General features: G+C 41.3%; 2 protein-coding genes across 6 annotated transcripts in view; one reads left to right on the forward strand and one right to left on the reverse strand.

Moving 5' to 3' along the window:
- The window catches only part of ZNF346 (zinc finger protein 346), a 38433-nt gene extending 21698 nt beyond the window's left edge, over positions 1-16735 (reverse strand). For 2 of the 5 annotated variants that reach the window (XM_004371159.2, XM_023726480.1), the window contains exons 1-4: positions 16582-16735; positions 3274-3377; positions 2633-2725; positions 526-670 (exon numbers count right to left, since the gene is read on the reverse strand). In XM_004371159.2, coding sequence (XP_004371216.1) covers positions 526-670; positions 2633-2725; positions 3274-3377; positions 16582-16735 — 496 coding nt within the window. The remainder of the gene's footprint in view (positions 1-525; positions 671-2632; positions 2726-3273; positions 3378-16581) is intronic. The other 3 variants (XM_012554117.2, XM_012554116.2, XM_012554115.1) reach the window with 2 other exon arrangements.
- Positions 16736-16930: 195 nt separating this feature from the next.
- Positions 16931-23146, forward strand: part of UIMC1 (ubiquitin interaction motif containing 1) — a 170442-nt gene continuing 164226 nt past the window's right edge. Inside the window, exon 1 of the mRNA XM_023726482.1 lies at positions 16931-17012. The gene's annotated coding sequence lies outside the window, so the exon portion shown is untranslated. The remainder of the gene's footprint in view (positions 17013-23146) is intronic.

Raw genomic sequence — 23146 nt, forward strand, 5'->3', positions numbered from 1 at the left:
ATGAATTCATGGCAGCTGCAAACATAGCTTGCTGGGCAATAGTAGCAGCACTGAAGTATTCAGCTTTGAAAGGCAAGTCCCTTGTCTTGAGGAGAATAGGCAGTTTTTGAGGATAAAAGTGAACGGAGTGTAACCTTCACACTGGAAAAAGACAAGGATTTGGCTTTCAACTTAGAACACATGCTGGTAAGGGCAGGGTGATGCTGGGAGGGTAAAATCTAAGTGGGAAAGGTAGGAGATAGACTGCTCTCCCTGTGTGCACGGCCTGGACGACTTGGTACTCCTGAGTTATAATTATGTGGACAAAAGCTCAGGGCTAAGACGCTTCTACTGAGAAAAACTTATGTAAGCAAAGAAAGGGAGGTTAGCTGAACACAACTCTGAGGCTACATTTCAATGAAGCTGGGTCTATTCTGATATTTTTAAGGGCTTCACAAAAGCAATTCAACCTCTTCAAGTCTGTGGCCCCAGTGACCATTTCTGAGAGCACCCGGCCCATAAAGCACTACTCAGGAAAACCAGTACCTTCCACCTTAGTGGATTGCTGCTTCAGCTTTAAGTTCTTTGCGTGGGTCTTCCCCAGGTAGTGTGACTGGGCCACGACAGGGGAGGAAAAGGTCATGTTACAGATGGGGCAGCACTGGTTCTTGTCTTTGCTTCTGTTGTTCTTCTGGTTGGGAGAGAGAACACAGGTCTGATCATGCCACTGCCAAGCCAGAAAATCTTCAATGGTTCCCCAATGCCCATAGGAGGATGGGCATCCAAGGCCCCTTTAAAAGCTGACACCCACCTACCTTTCTGGATTAATCTTCAGCTATTTCATCCCAATCTCTACTCACCATTCCCAACTTTGTTCTCTGATACTTTCTTGCTTTGCTTGGGCCATTCTTGCTGCCTAGAATGCTCTTCCTTCCTTGCCTGCCTGGCATATGCCTGTTTAGCCTTCAAGGTCCAGTTTAAATATCACTTCTTTTAGGAGACCTTCATTCAAGAAAATCATTCAGCAAATAATTATCAAGCTCTTATGTGCAAATATTTCTGGAAGAATTAATCTTGTTCCTCATCTATACCCCTAGAGTGCTTTAAACAGACCTCTAGCATACAACTTATCACCCTGAACTGCCACTGTCATACCTCAGGTGGCTTTTCTATGAACTAAAGTACGTTTGGGCATGGACTGCTTGACTTATCTATTTTTTAGCCTAGCACTGTGCTTGAGTCTGGCACACAGGAGATGCTTAGGGTTTGCTGAGCAAGCAGAACACTGGGTTTCATTTGTTGATTATGGTTAGATGGGAAAACAATGTATTTCAAGCCTATACTAAGGGCTCCCAAAGTCTGAGAAGGTCTGATCTCTGAATAGGGTATTCACTGTAAGACAGGATTTCTCAACCTTGGCATTACTGACACTGTGAGCTGGATAATTCTTTACTGTGGGCTATCTTGTACACTGTAGGGTATTTAGCAGCATCCCTGGCCTCTGTCCACTAGATGTCAGTAACACAACCTCAAGCTGTGACAACCAAAAATGTTTTCAGATGTTGCCAAATGTGCCCTGGGAGCAAAAATCGCCCCCAACTGAGAACCACTGCTGTAAGGTAGTAATCATTTACCTACATCAGGAAGGAGAGTGGGGCTGGATGTTAACAACCCCTTACGTACACAGAATTGCAGTTTTCAAAATCCTTCCATATATGTGGTCTCATTTGAACCACTGGACCACTCTAAGAGTTGCAGGAACCGAGGCACAAAGAAGAACTTGCCCAGGGTCAGAGTTGACTAGTGAGAGAACTGGGACTCTTTTGTCTTCCTAAATTCTAAATCATAAGGAGAAGGGCCACCAGAGGATGATTCCAGGGAATCTAGAGAAGAGACAAGCAAGGCACTTCTAAACCTGTGGCCACTATAATAGGAGGCAACAATTTGTAAAGTAAGCTCCTATTCACTGAGCATCTACTGGGAACTGGAAGTTTACCTCACAATACCCTTAAGAGGTAGGGATTATTAGGTCCATTTTAGGGAGGTGACACAAAGTCACACAACTAGTAGGTCAGAGACCCCTCGTCTGCTGACTTCTCATTTCATGACCTTTGCACAGCCTCTCAAGGAATAAAAATAATTGCACTCTCTCAGGGGTGGGGAATCGTTTCAGCAAAATTCTCACACTATTTCTGAGCCAAAAAGCAAATGTGATTACATCTCAATCAGAGCAGGCATTTGGAAAGGTGTTCCTTACATGTGTTTATTCAAAACGTTCAAGTGCTGAACTTGGCATTTCTCCTTGATCTCAAGAAAGCAAGCAGCCTGGCTCCCTTTCACTTTCTCTCCTTGAGCAGTGAATGGGCAGCTTCTTGTCCTGTTCAACCAACCACTGGGCTCCATTTATGAGCCTCTACTATGTGCCAGGCTCTGTGTTGGGTGATTTTTATAAACCCTCCCTCATTTTAGTTTGGAAAAATTGTAAAAGGTATTATCATCCGCATTTTTTGTGGAGGAAGAATCGAGGTCCAAGTCACACAGCGGGGCCAGGATTTGAAGGCAAGTCGGTCTGACTCCAAAGCCCACGCTCTTTCCACCACACCAACCTGCCTGCTGGCTTCACCAGGAAGTGAGCGGTCTCAACATGTATTACCTGATCTGAGTCTAGCTTCTTCGTTTCCCCCTTTAATGTCTCCATTCCATGGATTGCTAGGTATCTCTTCACTTTGTTGGCATGTTTTTTGCTCTGCAAGAACCCAGGAAAAAGATCAAAGATAGCCAAATGCCATTTCATACCTAAGGCACTCAAAAAACACTAGATTTTCATCTGGTTCCTCCTTACAAAAAGTTCTGAGAAGGAGTGGGTAGGGGAAGAAGCCTAGTTTATTGAGCTCCTACTCTGTGCAAGGAACTTTACATGCTGTCCAATTTAATCTCCACAACAAATCTATAAGACAATGATTATCATCCCTATCTTACAAATGAGAAAACTGAGGCTGAAGATGGTGAGGTTTCCTGCCCAAGATGAGTAGCAGAGTTGTGATTCAAACTTAGGCCTATTTAAAGCCAAATCTCATTCTTCCTGCTATAGGAAGCTGCAAGGGAAGATACAAGCATAACGGTCCTGTTTCAGATGGGAGAGATGAGACTCAGAGCAGTTGAGTCCTTCAAGTCACAAGCCAACATGCATGGAGACAATGTATGGGTGGCTAAGAAGGAATTACACTTCCCTGTGCAAGCCAGGGAGAAGTTGGGGTCTGGAAAGTAAAGCAGTTCTGGAGGTCAGAGGCATACCTGGTAATGTGCCAGCTTCTGGGACTCAGATATAAGCAAGGCGCAGCACACCTTACACTGGGTGTTGGTGAATAGACATTGGTTCTTCTGGATCATGTGCTCCACTACAGAAGGGAAAATAAACAATTTTTGAGTTAATAAACATCTGCCTTAATAGCATGGTCTTTGAACCCCTGCCACACTACCGTATCAGCAAGCCTCAGTCGCCCAGCCCCTACTGCCTTCATGGCTCATGCTATGTTCTCATACCACTTATAAAACTAAACCAATTGCTGCAGAGTTGATTCTGACTCATGGTGACCCCATGTGTTTCAGGGTAGAACTGTGCTCCACAGGGTTTTCAATGGCTGTGACCTTTTGGAAGTAGACTACCAGGCTTTCCTTCTGAAGCACCTCTGGGTGGATTTGAACCGCTCACCTTTTGGTTAGTAGTTGAGTGCTTAATGGTTTGTGCCACCCAGGGATTCCATACCAACTATACTACTACTTATTTTATAATTTTATGTAAGCCAACTTTCTCTACTTAATAAATTCTTTTTAAAAAGGACTCTTTAGATCATTATCTTAAGAAAATACCAATAAAAACAAATACAATAAAAATGAAACAATTCTAGCCAGGTACTGGTGCCAGAGGCTTGGAGCGCTATTTAAGAGGAAGAACAGGAGAACAACTGTCAAAGAGAGGTGTTAAAGACATGGTAGCACTCAACTGAGACTCCCCCAGTGATAGAATCAGAAGGACTGAGAGACTTGAAAAGGGACTAATTTTTTCTGTTCTTAAAATCTGACCTTGAAACATCTAAATCTAACATATGACATAAGTTCCACACTTTACAAAACGTGGAATTAACCTGTGGTTAATTGTTGGGCCTGGAGAACAAAGCTTTTCCTCTTTGATGAGGGAGTAAAATCTTACCCAAGGCATGAGCTCCATCATGGCACTGATAATCTGAGGAAGAGTCCTCTTGGAGGCAAGGACAAGTCCACTGTCTCCTAGTCTCAACCAAAAAATGATCAAAATGTCCTGAAGGGAGGTCTCCTTGGAGGGGACTCCACAAGATCTGAAGTTTACCTATGCCAGTCCTTTTGGGCAGAAGGGCTGATGTCTCAGGCTATATTTCTGCCCTTGAGGATTCTTGTTTATGTCTCCATTTTTCTTCTATAGTGTTTAGTAAATTTTTGTGAAAGGCCTTGCCTGCTTCAGTTATGCTCAGAAAAACCAAGGTAAGGGGACCTATGAGCACATCTGGGCCAGTGGTAAAAGCAGCACCTCAGAACGAGAGGCCTAAATGGGGAAGATGACATACAGGAATCAGAGCCCAGCTATCCCCTCCTTGCCTAGATATTCTGATTTTGTTTTATTAAAGGAAATGGGGTTGTCTTTTAAAAACATTCAGAATTTGGCTCCTTATAAAATAAACAGGGACTATGTCCTTTATGACTTCTTATCCCCAATATCAAGTACAACACCTGACCCACAGCAGGGGCTTGGTGAGCAGCTGCTAAATGAATGACCTGCACCTCTGTGCTGGAGCCCACTCTCAGGTCGCAGTGTACACTCACACATTCCACATACGTGCACTCACAGCGGGTCATCTATGTGCCGGCCTGGGGCCGTATCAGAAAGAGGACAGACAGGGTATGAAGTAAATAAATAAGCAAGATAGTGACAGAGTGAAAAATGCTATGAAGGAAAAACAAGAGTAAGTGATACAGAATGATGGGAGCAGTGTAGTCAGTGAAGATCACCCTAAGGAGGCATCAGCCACAAGAAGGATTGGGAAAAGAGTGGTCCAGCCTGAAACAGTGCCAAGTTTCTAAGGTAGGGATGAGTTTGGCATGTTCATGGCATGAACTATAGATTTTATTCTTAATGCAGTAGCAAGCAACAAGACCTACTTTATATTTTGAAAAGATTACTCTGATCATTGAGTGAACAGACTGAAAGGGGACAGGAATGGAAGCAGGGGGAACCATGAGGAGGTTGTTGCAGTCTTTCAGGCAGTAGATGATGGAAGCTTGAAGTAGGCAGGCTGGCAATGGAGATGGATAAAGTGGATCCATTTGGAATTATATTCTAGAAGTAGATCTCACATCCAATCTCTCAGATTGGGTGTGGGGATGAAGGAAGGTGAGGAGTCAAAGATAATTCTTAGGTTTTAAATCTGAGCAACTGTAACTTGAGAACAGACGACATGAGAAGTGGAGAAAGACAGCCTTGGAGGAGAAACTGAAGCATTCTCCTTTGGCCATGCTAAATGCTGAGTGGTCTATTAGACATATAGGTAGAGATGTCAAGCAGTCAGCCAGAGATTCAAGATGGAGCTCAAGGGGGAGGTCAGAGCTGGAGATATAAAATTGGGAATCATCAGTATATCAATCACATTTAAAGTTGTGGGACTGGAAGAGAGCATCTAGAGTAGATGGAAAGAAAAGAGGGCCTGGGACTGAGTTTTAGGAGCCTCTGAATTTGGAAGTCAGGTAAAGGAAACGAAGCTGAATATAAAACAAAGTGAGCAGAGGGGTAGGACCTCTAGTTTTCCATTCCCCCAAAAGCCACTATTCAACTGGACAAAATTGAAACAATCATTTCAGCACTCTGAAAATTGACCAGAGGCACACCACAATCTGAGAAGTGTTTATGCTTATGAAACTGCTGAACTTCTTCGGGTAAGAGCTTTTTCACTGGGTCTGCTTCCATCATCCCCCGCATTCAGTTGGGGTAAAGTTCTACCAGGATGGGGCAGGCTATGAGAACCACTAGTTTTCCAGTAGAAGGGGGACTCACTCAATTTGGAGCGGTGGACAATGCCCACACCCAGCAATATTGTTGGTGGAACTGATGATCTCTGAGGCAGGTGAGCGGGAGGGCCACGGCTCTACTAGCCTGACGTTGCAGCAAGCATTTCCTTGGCTGACACTGCATGGCAGTGAAGACCTGAGAGGGCCCAAGTTAGCCACACACTCCTGGTTGATCATGAGGTTGCACACATGCACATAAGAAATGAAAAAGAGCTCAATGGAAAGTAAAAACCAGGGCAGATTTCAACATAGCCCAAACTCTGAATATGCTTCTCTACTCACACAGATCCAATAGCAGAGGACAGAGGCCTTACTGGCTCCAGGTGTTTGAAAACAAACTCTGTCTAATCATTGGCTGACCATTAAGCAATACAGACACAGGGAGACAAAATTATAAAAAAGAACCAAATGCTATTAAAGCCTTAGCTGCTATGTAAGCAGTTTGACTGCTCTGAAGCCACCAAGCTGTGAGGAAGCCCAAACTATTCTATTATTCTACGCATGAAGACCACATGGAAAGGCCCTGAGACTACATGGAGAAAGAGAGACGCCTGGCCAGCCCCCAGAGGCTCTATTCTCCTGCTGTTCCAGCTCTGGCCACCATCTGACTACAATGTCATACATGACTATGAGTCAGAACTGTCCAGCCAAATCTCTACTGAATTCCTGACCCATAACAACCATGAGAGGGTTATGGGGTTGGAGGCAGTCCAGTCCTACAAGAATTATCAGAAGGAGAGAGAAGCTACACAAACTATCAGGATTTTGAGAAGATGGAGTGACTGCACATCCCTGTGCCCTGATATCCGGGCACAACTCTAATCCAACCACCAACTACCTCTCTCACCATAGTGGAATAGATTTGATATGTAAGTGCTTAGAAAATCATTAGAGAGGCTGAAAGAAAGGATACCGCTGTCAAAGAAATTGCCTCTCAACCTATGAATAGATGCTGGAGCAGGGATACAGGAAGATTTCATAGTTTCACGACCTTTCTTGACAGCAACAATATCCAAGAGCAGACGAATATAGTCTTCACTGCATTTCTGCCTTCCAGATTTGATCAGATGGTATCTGATTGGAAGAATATAGTTTGCATCCATACTGTAGATAACTAGAAGATGCATGGGGCAGATATTGAGAGATGCAATCTAGATTATGAAGCACAGGTTGATTTTCATAGGATCAATGAAATACGGATAGTGAAGGACAGCAAGATAACTCATAAACTTAAGAATTTTAGGGGAAGCAGTATCTGGGAGACAAAATGATCACGACACTTCAAACCAGGTTACAATTGTTTCTGAGTGACTTAGGGTGCCTAAAGTTGCCTTAGGATGACTTAGGGTCAGGATGCAGGTCACAGAAAAGCTAAAACACCTCCTATAGTCCAAGAGTGAACACTGCCAACCTATAATGACTTGCTATTCCTTGGGCCTAGAAGTGGCCTTAGAATTTTCAATTCAGCTCTATAGAAATTCATTAATTGACTTGAGTTGGTCCTTAGACAAAGATGAAACTATTTACTACCCTGCTTATTATGGCTTATTAGGTGGCAGTGGGCTTCTAGGTATAGCTGTAGTTAGAAAACAGCAAACAATAAAATATTCTAGGAAAGGAAGGCTGGATATTACCTGCCCCTGTGTCAGACTGGTTAAGCAGTATAGTCCAATGGGCAGTATGGTCTACAAGAATCAATTGAACAGTTAGTCCCATTAAGGTCACTTAGTCTTAGCATTTCTGCCTAACCATTTTGTGAATCCACATTGCTAATGCTCTCAAGAGGCTTAAATTTTTATCACGATAAAGGCTGAAAGAAAGCAAATGTAAGGGTGTCGATGATGTAATGCTAAGTTTCCTACTTAGAATACGTATAAAAAAGAACCAAATGGAAATTCTGGAGTTGAAAAGTACAATAAATGAAATGAAAAATACACTGAAGAGGCCCAACAACAGAGTCAAAATGGCAGAAGAAAGAATCAGTGAAATTGAAGACAGATCAACAGAAAATATCCAATCTGAAGAACAGAGGAAAAAAAGATTGAAGAATATTGACCAGACCCTCAGAGACCTCTGGGACAACATTAATGTATGCGTAATTGGAATCCCAGGAGGAGGAAGAGAGTGAAAGGGACAGAAAAAAATTTGAAAAAATAATGTCTGAAAACTTCCCAAACCTGATGAAAAATATTTATCTCAAAGAACTTAAAATAAGATAAATACAAAGAGATCTACACCTAAGCACATCATAGTCAAACTCTGAAAGATAAAGAGAGAAAATCACGAAAGCAGCAAGAGAAAAATGACTCATCAGGTACAATGAAACAACAATATACTGAATGACTTAATTTCTCATCTGAAACAATGGAGGCCAGAAGGCAGTGGTGTAACATATTCAAGGTGGTGATAAAGAACAAAACTGTCAACCACAAACTGTACATCTAGTAAAACTACCCTTAAAACATTATGCTAAATGAAAGAAGCCAGTAACAAATGGCTATATGCTGTGTAATTCCATTTATACGAAATGTCCAGAATAGGCAAATGCATAGAAACAGAATGTAGATTAGTAGTTGCCAGGGGCTGGTGGGAATGGGGGTGATTGCTAATGGGTACAGGTTTCTTTGCAGGATGATGAAAATATCCTAAAATTAGATAATGGTGATGGTTGCACAGCTCTGTGAACGTAATAAAAACCACTGAATCACACACTTCAAAAGGGTGAAATTTATGGTATGTGAATTATATATCAATAAAACTCTATTAAAAAGAAAACTATCCTTTAAGAATGAGGCAAAATAAAGACATTCAAAATAAACAAAAACAGAAAATTCATTGCTAGCAGGCATGCCTTACAAGAAATACTAAAGGAAGCCCTTCAGTCTGAAAGGAAGTGGTGCCAGATGGTAACTTGAATCCACATGAAGAAATAAAGAGCACTGGACATGGTAAATATGTGGGTTAACTAAAAGACATAATATTGTAAAAAATAAAACAATATTGTATAAAATAAAAAATCATTATGACACTGTACCATTAGGTTTGTAACACAGATGTAACATATATAACAATACCGTATTTTTATGCAAATAACACGTCTTCTATGTTTGTTTGCTAATAGAGCCCTCCCCCCTTGAGGTATTTTCATAAGCACCGCTATGTCAATTTTTTTTTTTACACATTACTGTAAAAAAAAATTAGCAAAGAGCACTTACAAAAATACCTCGTGGGGGAGGGTGCAGTTGGCAAACAAATGTAGAAGGTGTATGTTACTTTCATAAAAATATGGTAATAGCACAGAGGAAGAGGAAGGAATGGAGCTGTATTAGCGAAAGGTTTTGATATTTTACCAGAATTAAATTAGTATCAATCTGAAGTAGACTGTGATGAGCTAAGATGCGTATCGTAATCTCTAGAGCACCACTAAGTAAACAATTTTTTAAAAAACTTTAAAAAAAATCAGAAGAGGAATTAAAATGGTATACTAAAAAATACTCAACACAAAAGAATCCAGTAAAGGAGGAAAAGAGGAACAAAACAGAAAGAAGACAAAGAGCAAAATGGAAAATATAAATCTAGCCGCATCAATAATTAAATTAAATGTAAATGGTCTAAATACCCCACTCAAAAAGCAGAGATTTGTCAGACTGGATAAAAAAGCAGGATCCCACTATTTGCTGTCTATAAGAGATACACCTTAGATTCAAAGATACAAATAGGTTGAGAATAAAGACAGGAAAAAGATATGCCATACAGAAATAACCATAAGAGAGCTAGAGAGGCTATATTAATATCAGACAAAATATAATTTGCATATTATTAATTTGAATATCTAAGAAATATTATTAGAGACAGAGGGACATGTCATTGTATAATAAGAATTAATCTTACCCAAAGAGAGGTCTGGCCTTTGCCTTTGGCTACTGGGAGGTGATCTCTAGGCCCCTGGAACATCCTGCCTGATAGGAGTATCTTTGTTTTCCTGGGAGCTTTCGCCACTAGACAGTCTAATAATGTGGTATATGATGGGGGCTTTGGGACACACCATTATCAGTTCTGAGCTCCGGAGAAACTGAAGACTAAAGGTATTAGCCTGAACCTCCAGGAAGGGCTGGAGACTAAACATTAGCTACGTGGGTAGTATTTGATTAAGCCCCACTAAAAACTCTGAACATCAAAAGCCCAAGTGAACTTTCCTGGTTGGCAACACTCTGTGAGTACTGTCACACATTGTAGTTGGAGGAAGTGATGCTGTCCATGACTCCACAGGGAGAAGACGATTGGAAGCTCTGTGTTTAGACCTCTCCCAGACTCCACCCTATGCGTCTCTTCCTTTGGCTGGTTCTAATTTGTATCTTTCTGCTATAATAAAACTGTACCCATAAGTATAGTGCTTTCCTGATTTCTGTGAGTTCTTCTAGAGATACCCTGAACCTGAAAGGAGTGGTGGGGACTCTGGAACTTGCAGCTGGTGTATGAAGTGAGGGGAGTCTTGTGGAGGCTGTTACCTAAGGCTTTGCAGTTTGGCAAATGCCACTGCATCATAATGATAAAAGAGTCAATACATCAGGAAGATATAAAATTATAAATGTATATGCACCTGACAACAGAGCCTCAACATGCATAAAGAAAAAAAAAAAACAATTTGAAGGAAAAATAGACAAACCAACAACAATAGCTGAAGATTCAATACCTCACTTCCAACTACTGAAAATCAGCAAGGATCTAGGACAATACTATCAACCAACTTGACCCAAATGACATATATAGAACACTCCACCAACAACTGCAGAATACCTTGTTTTCTAGCACACTTGGAACATTCTCCAGGATAAACCATATACTAGGCTTTAAAACCAGTTTCACTACATTTAAAAGGACTGAAACCATACAATGTATATTTTATTAACACGATGGGAATTTAGTTAGAAATCAACAACAGGAATAAATCTTAGAACTCTCCAAATATGTGAAAACTGAACATGGGTCAAAAAAAGAAATTATAAAGCAAATTAGAAATTGTTTTGAACTGAATATACATAACTGAGTATATAACACAATATATAAAAATTTATGGTATGCAGCTAAAGGAGTGCTTAAGAGTGAAATTTATAGTTTTAAACATCTATATTGCAAAAGAATAGTCTCAAATCAATAACATAAGCTTCCACCTTAAGAGAAGCCCTGGTGACATAGTGGTTAAGAGTTCGACTGCTAATCTAAAAGTCCGCAGTTCAAATCTACCAGCTGTTCCTTGGAAGCCCTATGGGGGCAGTTCTACTCTGTCCTATAGGGTCGCATGAGTTGGAATTGACTGAACAGCAATGGGTTTTGGCCACCTTAAGAAACTAGAAAAGATCAATAAAATTGACAAACCCTTAGCTAGACTGACCAAGAATATTAACATGTAAGAAACAAATTACTAAAATCAGGAATGAAAGAGAACTACCAACCCTACAGAAATTTAAAAGATTATAAGGGAATATTATGAACAATTTCATGTCAAGAAAGTAGATAATTTAGAAGAAATGGATATATTCCTAAAAAGACAAATTATCAAAACTAAAACACAAAAAAACTGAACATACCTGTAACAAGATTAGAAATTGAATTAATAATTAAACATCTTCCCACAAAGGAAAATCCAGGCCCAAGTAGCTTCACTGGTGACTGCTGTCAGATATTTTAAGAAGAAATAATACTAATCCTTCACAAATTCTTTCATAAAATAGAGGGAACATTTCCAAACTCATTCTATCATTCTATGAAGCCAGTATTACCCTGATACCAAAGACAGATAAAACCTGTTGCCATCAAGTTGATTCTGACTCATAGTAACCCTGTAGGACAGAGTAGAACTGCACCATAGGGTTTCCAAGGAGCAGCTGGTGGATTTGAACTGTCGACCTTTTGGTTAGCAGTCAAGCTCTTAACCACTGAGCCACCAGGGCTTCAAGACAGACAAAGACATCATAAAAATAAACAACTACTACCAAAAAAAACTACAGACCAATATCCTTTGTGAACATGGAAGTAAAAATCCTTAAAAACTATTAGCAAATCAAATCCAGCAACAAATAATCCAGCAACATGACCAAGGGGGAGCATGCAAAATTAGTTTAACGTGAAAATCAATTAAAGTAATACACCATATTAATACAATAGAGGACAAAACCACATGATCACCTCACTAGATACAGAAAAAGCATTTGATAATATCCAACACTCATTCATCATAAAAGCTATCAAAATTGGGAACTGAAGGGAACTTCCTCAACCTGATAAAAAGCATGTATGAAAAGCCCACAGCTAATACCATATTCAATAGTGAAACACTGAATGCTTTTTCCTGAGATAGAGTATCTACTCTTGCCACTTCTATTCACCACTGTGTTGGAGGTTCCCGCCAATGCAATAAGGCTAAAACAAAAACAAAAAAATCCATCCAGATTGGAAAGAAGTAAAACTGTCTTTATTCACAGATAACATGATCTTATATGTGGAACATCCCAAAGAATACACATACACACACTAGCAAAAATAAACAAGTTTAGTATAGCCTCAGGATAACAAGATCAATATATAAAAATTAATTATATTTCTATATACGAGTAATGAAAAATCTGATAATGAAATTAAGTAAATAATTATATTCACAACAGCATCAAAAAGAGTAAAATACTTAGGAATAAACAACAAAAGAAATATTTGCACTGAAAACTAAAAAACATTAATGAAAAAATTAAAAAGATCTAAATAAATTGTCAGAGACCTGGTGGCAGAGCGGTTCAGAGCTTGGCTGCTAACCAAAAGGTCAGCAGTTAGAATCCACCAGCCGCTCTTTGGATACCCTATGGGGCAGTTCTACTCTGTCCTATAGGGTCACTATGAGTCAGAATTGACTCAACAGCACACAACAACACAACAACAAATAAATGGACAGACATTCCACATTCATGGAATGGAAGACTCAATAACGTCACGATAGCAATTCTCTCAAAGTTAATCTATAAATTCACTGCAATCTCTACCAAAATCTCAGTGTCTTTTCCCCAAATAGAAACTAACAAGCTGATCCTAAAATTTACATGGAAATGAAAGGACCTAATAGGATATTGCTGTTGTTAGCTGCTGTCATGGCAACTCCATGCACAACAGAATGAAACCCTCTCAGGTCCTGCATCATCCCCATGATCGGTTGGGGATCAGATGGTTGTGACCCACAGGGTTTTTGTTGGTCGATTTTCAGAAGTAGATCAACAGGCCTTTCTTCCTAGTCCATCATAGTCTGGAAGCTCTGCTGAAACTTGTTCAGTATCATAGCAACACACAAGCCTGCACTGACTGAGAGACAGGTGGTAGCTGTGTGTGAGGTGCATTGGCTGGGAATTAAACCAGAGTCTCCTGCACAGAAGGTGAGAATTTTACCACTGAACCACCAATTTCAAAACTTACTGTAAAGCCATAGGAACCAAGGCTGTGGTATTGCCTCAAGAATAGGCATAAAGATCAATGCAACAGAATTTAGAGTTCAGAAATAAATCCTTACATTTATGGTCAATTGATTCTCAACAGAGGTTTCAAAGGAAAGAATAGTTTTTTCAACAAATGGTACCAGGACAACTGGATAAACCAATGCAAAAAAATTTAGACCCTTACCTCATATCTTACACAGAAATTACCTCAAAATGGTTCATAAACCTAAATGTAAGAGCTAAAACTATAAAACTTCTAGAATAAAACATAAGAGAAAATCTTAGTGACTTTAGGTTAGGATAGAGTTCTTAGATATGACACCAAAAGCATAATCTATAAGGTAAAAAAAATTGATAAACTGAATTTCATCAAAATTTAAAACTTTTGCACTTCAAAAGGCACCATTTAGAAAATGAAAAAAAAAAAAAGTCACAGTCGGGGAGAAAATAACTGCAAACCATATATCAAATAAAGGACGTGTATTCAAGTATATAAGGAACTGTTACAACTTAAAAATATGAAGACAAAAAACCCAATTACAAAATGGGCAAAAGATCTGAATATATTTTTCACCAAAAAAGATATATAAATAGGAAAAAACCATATGAAAAGAGGCTCAATATCAGTTGGCTTTACAAAGATGCAGATTAAAATCCCAATGAGGTATCACTACACACCCACTAAAATGGCTATAATAAAAAAAGATAAAGATAGTAAGTACTGGCGAGGATGTAGAGAAAATGGAACCCATATCCATTGTTGGTGATGCCATTAACAATTTTTAACAAATTTAATATTAATAATTTTTATAGCTTCCTGATGTATTGACCCTTTTATCATTATGACTACAGTGAGTTTAGACAACTGCAGTGGAGTCTGCCTAATTGCCAAGTCTGAGAGAACAGCCCCTATAAGACTACCCTAACTTCAGGCACCAGCTGCAAGTTCTGGCATCCTCAGGACCATCCTCACTTCAGAGCAGTTTGGCAGTTCCTCAAAATGTTAAACAGAGTTACCACATGACCAGCAATCCCACTCCTAGGTATACACCCAAGAGAAATAAAAATGTATGTCCAAACAAAAAGTTGTACATGAATGTACATACCAGAATTATACACAATTAGACTCTGATGATGCAAAGGGTGTGAGGGGTCATACAACCAAACTGGAAACAATCCAAATGTCCATCAACTAACGAATGGATAAACAAAATGTGGTCCATCCATACAATGGAATTCTATTCAGCAATAAAAAGAAATGAAGTACTAACACACGCTACAACTCAGATGAACCTCAAAAACATGCTAAGTAGAAGATGCCAAATGCAAAAGACTTCATGTTGTATGATTCCATTTATATGAAATGTCCAAAAAAGGCAAATTATTTACAGACACAGGAAAAAAGTTAATGGTTGCCTAAGGCAGGGGGTGGGAGTGGGAATTTACTGCAAATGAGTGATGTGGAGTGATGGAAATGTTCTAAAACTGGATTGAGGTAATGGTGACACAACCCTAAACTTTTACTAAAAATCACTGAATTGTACAACTACAACGTTGAATTTTATGGTATATAAATTATAATGCAATAAAGTTGTTAAAAAAACAACCAAAGTGAGTAGAAACTGGTGTCGCAGATATCTACTTGGACCTCATATAAATATGGGAGAATTGAGAATAAATAGAAAGATGAACTAGGTCATAAGTAACACTGTACATTCATGTACACATACACAGACAGTTCACTCTTCAGAGCTGCTGCAAGGTCGAGGGCAAGCCTTCCCTTTCCCCCTAGACCAAAGGTCATTTCCTGTTTGTGCACCCACAACTCTTAGACATTCCTCTTCACTGCACCAATTATGCTATCCTGAAACTGTTTTGGTGTCTGCTTGGTGGACTAGACTGCAACCTGCCGAGGGCAAGGACAGCACCTTCCTCGTCTCTGTAGCTCTGATGCCCAGCCAGTGCTGGGAATACAGTGGGCATGAGTGAATGTTTGTCAAATTAAAAGAAAATTGGGAGGGGAGCAACTTTGCACCAAACAAGTTTGAAAGCATGAGAGAGGGAACACAGAGATAGCACACTTCTTAATTCAGTAGTCAGACTAAACTTGTTCTTAAACTGAAGAATTATACACCAGGGTAGGGTTCTGTGTACCACCTCAAATTTAAACATACCTACCTTGGATATGGTCATAAATTTATTATCTTAGAGCAATCAGTTCACAAACAATTCATTAAATTTTCTAAGATTAGTCTGCTCAGCAAGCAAACCATTAGAGAAATCTAATTTCCCTGCAGATACCTGACAGGATTTGCACCGAAGCCCTTTGAGTACATCTGGGCTAGAACTACCTAGCTGACGCTGCAAAGCGCTGTGAGATACAAAGAAGCTGGATCCAAAGCAAATCCAGGCCGGTTTTTCAGGCTTCTGGCCCCCATCTGAGAAAAGGGACCAGTAGTGGACACCGAACACCTAGAAACAGGGGTAAGCCAGGTCTGTCACCAAGGCCAGAAAGAACATGAGGGGAAAGCGGAGATCTTCCAGAGCCCTCGGAAGTTTGGGGCTTGAAGAGAAAGACGAGACACACTAAGGGGGGCGGGGTGCTGGGGACTGGGATGGTGGAGATTCAGGAAGAAATGGTGAGGGGTACTCGGCTTCGCTGCTGGTCTGGCGGGAAAGGTCTATGGCTTGGGAAGGGCGGCGCTCCGGTGGGTGAAGAAGCCGGGGACAAAACCTGTCGCCTGAGAGTGAGAAGCTGGGCAAGGTCCTTGACAATTTGCGCGCGGGGGCCTGATTCTTGGGGTGCCGCGGCCCTGATTGTCGGGGAAGGTGACCCACGGTGCCCGGGCCCTGGTGGGGAGTACGAGCCCCAGAGTCACCCGGCGCGTCACGCGAGGGGGCGGGCCGGGCACCAGGGGGTGTGACTGTGGACCCGCCAGGCTGGTCCGCGGTCGGCTCCGCGCTGCTGCCACACTGGGCGGGCCAAGCAGGCGGGTGAGGGGCTTCCTGCCTCTGAGGCCCCCAGACTCACCTTCCTCCCTTCCCGCAGGTTGGGCCCCGGACACCGCTTCCCATACGCGGCGCGCCCCGTCCGGTCCCCGGCCCTCCCGCCCCTCCGAGCTGTTGTACGGCCCGGCCCCTCCGCCGTCCGCGGCCTCCACGGTGCCCAACGCGGGATATTCCATCTTTCCCGCAAGCCCTAACCAGCAGAGAGCCACTCAAGCGCCTTGGTCTCGCGAGATGTGGGGCTAGGGTGACTTTGCCGGGCCAACAAATCTCGCGAGGTTTGGGCGCTGCAGCCCGCGTCGCGGCGCTGACTGTGGGATTTTTTTTCTTTGGTGCCGCACTGGGAGCTGCGAACGTTGATAGTCGAAAGGAAAGCCGGCGTCGGGTTCCACAGCGGCCTCTCTCTACGGGATGGGCACTTGCGACCTGTGGCTCTGAGTCCTCACCTTGCTTACGGTCAGCCTTTGACACTTTTCTTTCTTTCTCACGAATGCCCTGTCATGTGGGAATATTTTCCCCACTATACTGGTGGAGAAACTGAGGCCCAGAACCAGAAATTGGTTTAATCAAGAGTTTGCTACTAGTAAAAGGTAGAGCCATGGCTTTATCTCCATGAATAGATTACTGCTAATATGTTGAGTTCCAACTGCCAACACTCAGTCCAGACCTTCCCCTGAGCTCCAGACTTCCATATCCAGTTGCCTACTTCTCCAACGTAACTGTCCAAACCCGAAATTTTATCTTCCAACCCCAGACCTGCTCCTTTCGTCTTCTGGAGCCATCATCTCCTGCCTAGGTTATTGCAGTAGCCGTTTCACTGTTCTCTTCCCTTGTCCTTTGTCCTAACAAAGATCATAGCGCTCCTCTTTGCAAATCCTCCAATGGCTTTCTGTCTCACACTTCGCCAAAGCCAAAGTCCTTACTTTGACTAACATGGTCCTCCACAGTCTGACTCCCCTTACCATCCCTGACCTCATTTCCTCTGTGTTACTCAGTTTCCATTCCCTTCATTTCTGCCAAGGTCACACTGGCCTCCTGGAATGCATTTCCCCCAGATACCCTCAAGGCTCGTCCTTCACTTTTTTCCCTGGCTACCCTACCTAAGAATTCTCTCTATCCATGCTGAAGGCCTGGATTGGATTGCTGGCCAGTGCACCTCATGCGCAGCAACCACCCCTCTGTCAGTGCAGGCTTGCGTGTTGCTATGATGTTGAACAGGTTTCAGCAGAGCTTCCAGACTATGATGGACTAGAAGAAAGGCCTGGTGATCTACTTCTGAAAATCAGCCAATGAAAACTCTATGAATCTCAACAGTCAGGGGTTGCCATGAGTCGGGGCTGACTTGATGGCAGCTAACAACAACAACCTTACCTAAAATTTCTTCCCCTGCTACTCTATCTCAAATTTTACCCCTCCACCCACACTTCACGTCCTCCTTTCCTGCTTTATTTTTTCTCCTTAATGTATCATTAGAGACTTTTTATCTTGTTTATTGTTTATCTCCCCACTACAAGGCAAGCCCCAAAGAAGGAAAGGATGTTTATTTTGTTCTCAGCCGAATCCTCAGCACCTTGAAATAGAGCCTGGCCTAGAGCCTTGTTTTTAGATGTTGTCAGGTCAGCTCCAACTCATAGCGACCTCATGTACAACAGAACAAAACTTTGCCAGGTCCAGCACCATCCTCATAATCATTGTTATGCTTATTCATTGTCTTCCTTATTCACTGTCCAGCTTTTGCATGCATATGTTTTGTTTGTTAGGTGCTGTTGAGTTGGTTACGACTCATAGCAACCCTATCTATGTACAACAGAATGAAATACTGCCTGGTCCTGCACCATCCTCACTATCATTGTTATGCTTGAGCCCATTGTTGCAGTCACTGTGTCAGTCCATCTCATTGAGGGACTTCCTCTTTTTTGCTGACCATCTACTTTGCTAAGCATGATGTCCTTCTCCAGGGACTGATCCCTCCTGATAACATGTCCAAAGAATGTAAGACCAAGTCTCACCATCCTTGCTTCTCATGAGCATTCTGGCTCTACTTGTTCCAAGACAGACTTGTTTGTTCTTCTGGCAGTCCATGGTATATTCAGTATTCTTTGCCAACACCATAATTCAAAGGCATCAATTCTTCTTCAGTCTTCCTTATTCATTGTCCAGCTTTCACGTGCATATGAGGCCATTGAAAACACCATGGCTTGGGTCAGGAAAACCTTAGTCCTTAAAGTGACATCTTTGCTTTTTAACAATTTAAAGAGGTCTTTTGCAGCAGAATTTGCCCAGTGCAATACGTTGTTTGATTTCTTGACTGCTGCTTCCTTGGGCGTTGATTGTGGATCCAAGTAAAATGAAATCCTTGACAACTTCAATCTTTTCTCCATTTATCATGATGTTGCTTATTGGTCCAGTTGTGAGGATCTTCGTTTTCTTTATGTTGAGGTGTAATCCATATTGAAGGCTGTAGTCTTTGATCTTCATCAGTAAGTGCTTCAAGTCCTCTTCCTTTCAGCAAGCAAGGTTGTGTCATCTGCATATCGCAGGTTGTTAATGACTCTTCCGCATTACTTCTTCATATAGTCTAGCTTCTCTGATTAGTTGCTCAGCATACAGATTGAATAAGTACCATGAAAGGATACAACCCCGACGCACACCTTTTCTGATTTTAAACCACGCAGTATCCCCTTATTCTGTTCATATGACTGCCTCTTGTACAGGTTCCTCATGAGCACAATTAAGTGTTCTGGAATTCCCATTCTTTGCGATGTTATCTGTAATTTGTTATCATCCATATAGTCTAATGCCTTTGCATAGTCAATAAAACACAGGAAAACATCTTTCTGGTATTCTCCGCTTTCAACCAGGCTCCATCTGACATCAGCAATGATATCCCTCATTCCACGTCCTCTTCTGAATCCGGCTTGAATTTCTGGCAGTTCCCTGTTGATGTACTGCTGCAACTGCTATTGAATGATCTTCAGCAGAATTTTACTTGTGTGTAATATTAATGGTATTGTTTGCTAATTTCCACATTCTGTTGGATCACCTTTTTTTGGAATGGGTACAAATATGGATCTCTTCCAGTTGGTTGGCCAGGTAGCTGTCTTCCAAATTTCTTGGCTTGGACCTCTTCTTTCATTACCAGTGGTTCTTGATCATATGCTACCTCCTGAAATTATTGAATGTTGACCAATTCTTTTTGGTACAGTGACTCTGTGTATTCCTTCCATCTTCTTTTGATGCTTCCTGCCTTGTTTAATATTTTCTCCGTAGAATCCTTCAGTATCACAACTCAAAGCTTGAATTTTTTCTTCAGTTCTTTCAGATTGAGAAATGCCACGTGTGTTCTTTCCTTTTGGTTTTCTATCTCCAGGTCTTGCACATGTCATTTTAATACTTTACTTTATCTTCTCGAGCCACCCTTTGAAATCTTCTGTTCAGCTCTTTTACTTCATCATTTCTTCCATTTGCTTCAGCTACTCTACATCCAAGAGCAAGTTTCAGAGTCTCTTCTGACAACCATTTTGGTCTTTTCTTTTTTCCTCTCTTTTTAATGACCTGTTGCTTTCTTCATGTATGATGTACTTGATGTCATTCCACAACTTGTCTCGTCTTTGGTCATTAGTCATTAGTGTTCAATGCATCAAATCTATTCTTGAGATGGTCTGTAAATTCAGGTGGGATATACTCAAGGTCATACTTTGGCTCTCGAGGACTTATTCTAATTTTCTTCAGCTTCAGCTTGCATATACGTAATTGATGGTCTGTTCTACAGTTGGCCCCTGGACTTGTTCTGACTGATGATATTAAGCTGTTCCATCATTTCTTTCCACAGATGTAATCAATTTGATTCATGTGTATTCCATCTGCCAACATCTACATGTATAGTCGCTGTTTATGTTGTTGAAAAAAAGTATTTGCAAGGAAGAAGTCATTGGTCTTGCAAAATTGTATCATGGGATCTCCAGCGTCGTTTCTTTCACCAAGGCCATATTTTCTAACTACCAGTCCTTCTTCTTTGTTTCCAACTTTCGCATTCCAATCGCCAGTAATTATCAGTGTGTCTTGACAGCATGTTTGATCAATTTCAGACAGTAAAAGTTGGTAAAAATCTTCAATTTCTTCATCTTTGGTTTTAGTGGTTGGTGTGTAAATTTGAATAATAGTTGTACTGGTTTTCCTTGTAGGCGTATGCATATTATCCTATCACTGACAGTGTTATACTTCAGGATAGATCTTGAAATGTTCTTTTTGAGGATGAATGTGACAGCATTCCTCTTCCATTTGTCATTCCTGGCATAGTAGACCATATGATTATCCATTCAAAGTGGCCAATTCCAGTCCATTTCAGCTCACTAATGCCTAGGATATCAATCTTTGCACATTCCATTACATTTTTGACGACTTCCAATTTTTCTGGATTCGTATTTGCGTACATTCTATGTTCCTGTTATTAATGGACGTTTGCAGCTGTTTCTTCTCATTTTGAGTCATGCATATCAGGAAATGAAGGTCCCAGAAGCTTGACTCCATCCACATCATTAAGGTCGACTCTACTTTGAGGAGGCAGCTCTCTCCCAGTCATATTTTGAGTGCCTTCCTGATGGTGTAGTGGTTAACAGCTCTACTGCTAACCAAAAGATTAACAATTCGAATCCACCAGCTCCTCCTTGGAAACCCTATGGGGCAGTTCTAGTCTGTCCTGTAGGGTTGCTATGGGTCAGAATCGACTTGACAGCAATGGGTTTGGTTTTTTTTCCCAACCTGAGGGACTCATCTTCTGGCACTATATCAGACAATGTTCTGCTGCTCTTCATAAGATTTTCACTGGCCAGTTTTTTTAGAAGTAGACTGCCAGGTTCTTCTTCCTAGTCTGTCTTAGTCTGGAAGCTCTGTTGAAACCTGTCCACCAAGAGTGACCTTGCTGGTATTTGAAATACCATATTTGAAATACCAGTGGCAAAGCTTCCAGTATCACAGCAAAACGAAAGCCACCACCGTACAACAAACTGACAGACATGTGGTGGGCATGTGTATGAGGCGATTGAAAATACTATGATTTGGTTCAGGTGCACCTTAGTCCTCAAAGTGACATGTTTGCTTTTTAACACTTTGAAGAGGCCTTTTGCAGCAGATTTGCCGAATGCAATACGTCATTTGATTTCTTCACTGCTGCTTCCATGGGCATTGATTGTGGATCCATGTAAAATGAAATCCTTGATAACTTCAGTATTTTCTCCGTTTATCATAACGTTGCTTATTGGTCCTATTGTGAGGATTTTTGTTTTCTTTATGTTGAAGTGTAATCCATATTGAAGGCGGTGGTCTTTGATCTTCATCAGTAAGTGCTTCAAGTCCTCTTCACTTTCAGCAAGCAAGGTTGTGTCATCTGCATATCACAGGTTGTTAATTAGTCTTCCTTCGATGCTAATGCCATGTTCTTCTTCATATAGTCCAGCTTCTCGGATTATTTGCTCAGCAATCAGATTGAATAAGTATGGCGAAAAGATGTAACTCTGGCGCACACCTTTTCTGATTTTAAACCACGCGGTATCCCCTTGTTTTGTTCATATGACTGCCTCTTGTACAGGTTCTGCATGAACACAATTAAGTGTTCTGTAATTCCCATTCTTTGCAATGTTATTCATAATTTCTTATGATCTATACAGACGAATGCCTTTGTATAGTCAGTAAAACACAGGTAAACATTTTCCTGGTATTCTCTGCTTTCAGCCAAGATCCATCTGACATCAGCAATGATATCCCTTGTTCCACCTCTTCTTCTATATCCAGCTTGAGTTTCTTGCAGTTCCTTGTGTGTGTACTGCTGCAACCATTTTTGATTATCTTCAGCAAAATTTTACTTGCGTGTGCTATTGATGATAATAATGTTCGGTAATTTACACATTCTATTTGATCACTTTTTTTATTGTACTTTAAGTGAAAGTTTACAATTCAAGTTAGTCTCTCATACAAAAATTTATACACACATTGTTATGTGACCCTAGTTGCTCTCCCTGTACTGTGACAGCACACTCCTCCTTTCCACTCTAGATTTCCTGTGTCCATTCAGCCAGCTCCCCCCCTCTGCCTTGTCATCTCACCTCTGGACAGGAGCTGCCCATTTAGTCTCATGTATCTACTTGAGCTAAGAAGTATACTATTCACGAGTATCATTTTATGTCCCATAGTCCAGTCTAATCTTTGTCTAAAGAGTTGGCCTTGGGAATGGTTTTAGTTTTCGGCTAACAGAGAGTCTGGGAGCCACGTCTTCCAGGGTCCCTCCAGTCTCAGTCAAACCATTAAGTCTGATCTTTTTACTAGAATTTGAGTTCTGCATCCCACTTTTCTCCTGCTCTGTCAGGGACTCTCTGTTGTGTTCCCTGTCAGGGCAGTCATTGGTGGTAGCTGGGCACCATCTAGTTCTTCTGGTCTCGGGCTGATGGAGTCTCTGGTTTTATGTGGCCCTTTCTGTCTCTTGGGCTAATATTTCCCTTGTGTCTTTGGTGTTCTTCATTCTCCTTTGCTGCAGGTGGATTGGGAACCAATTGATGCATCTTAAATGGCCGCTTGCTAGCTTTAAGACCCTAGGT

Source organism: Trichechus manatus, unplaced genomic scaffold (assembly GCF_000243295.1).
Source record: "Trichechus manatus latirostris isolate Lorelei unplaced genomic scaffold, TriManLat1.0 scaffold00011, whole genome shotgun sequence".
In the NCBI taxonomy this organism is placed as follows: domain Eukaryota; kingdom Metazoa; phylum Chordata; class Mammalia; order Sirenia; family Trichechidae; genus Trichechus; species Trichechus manatus.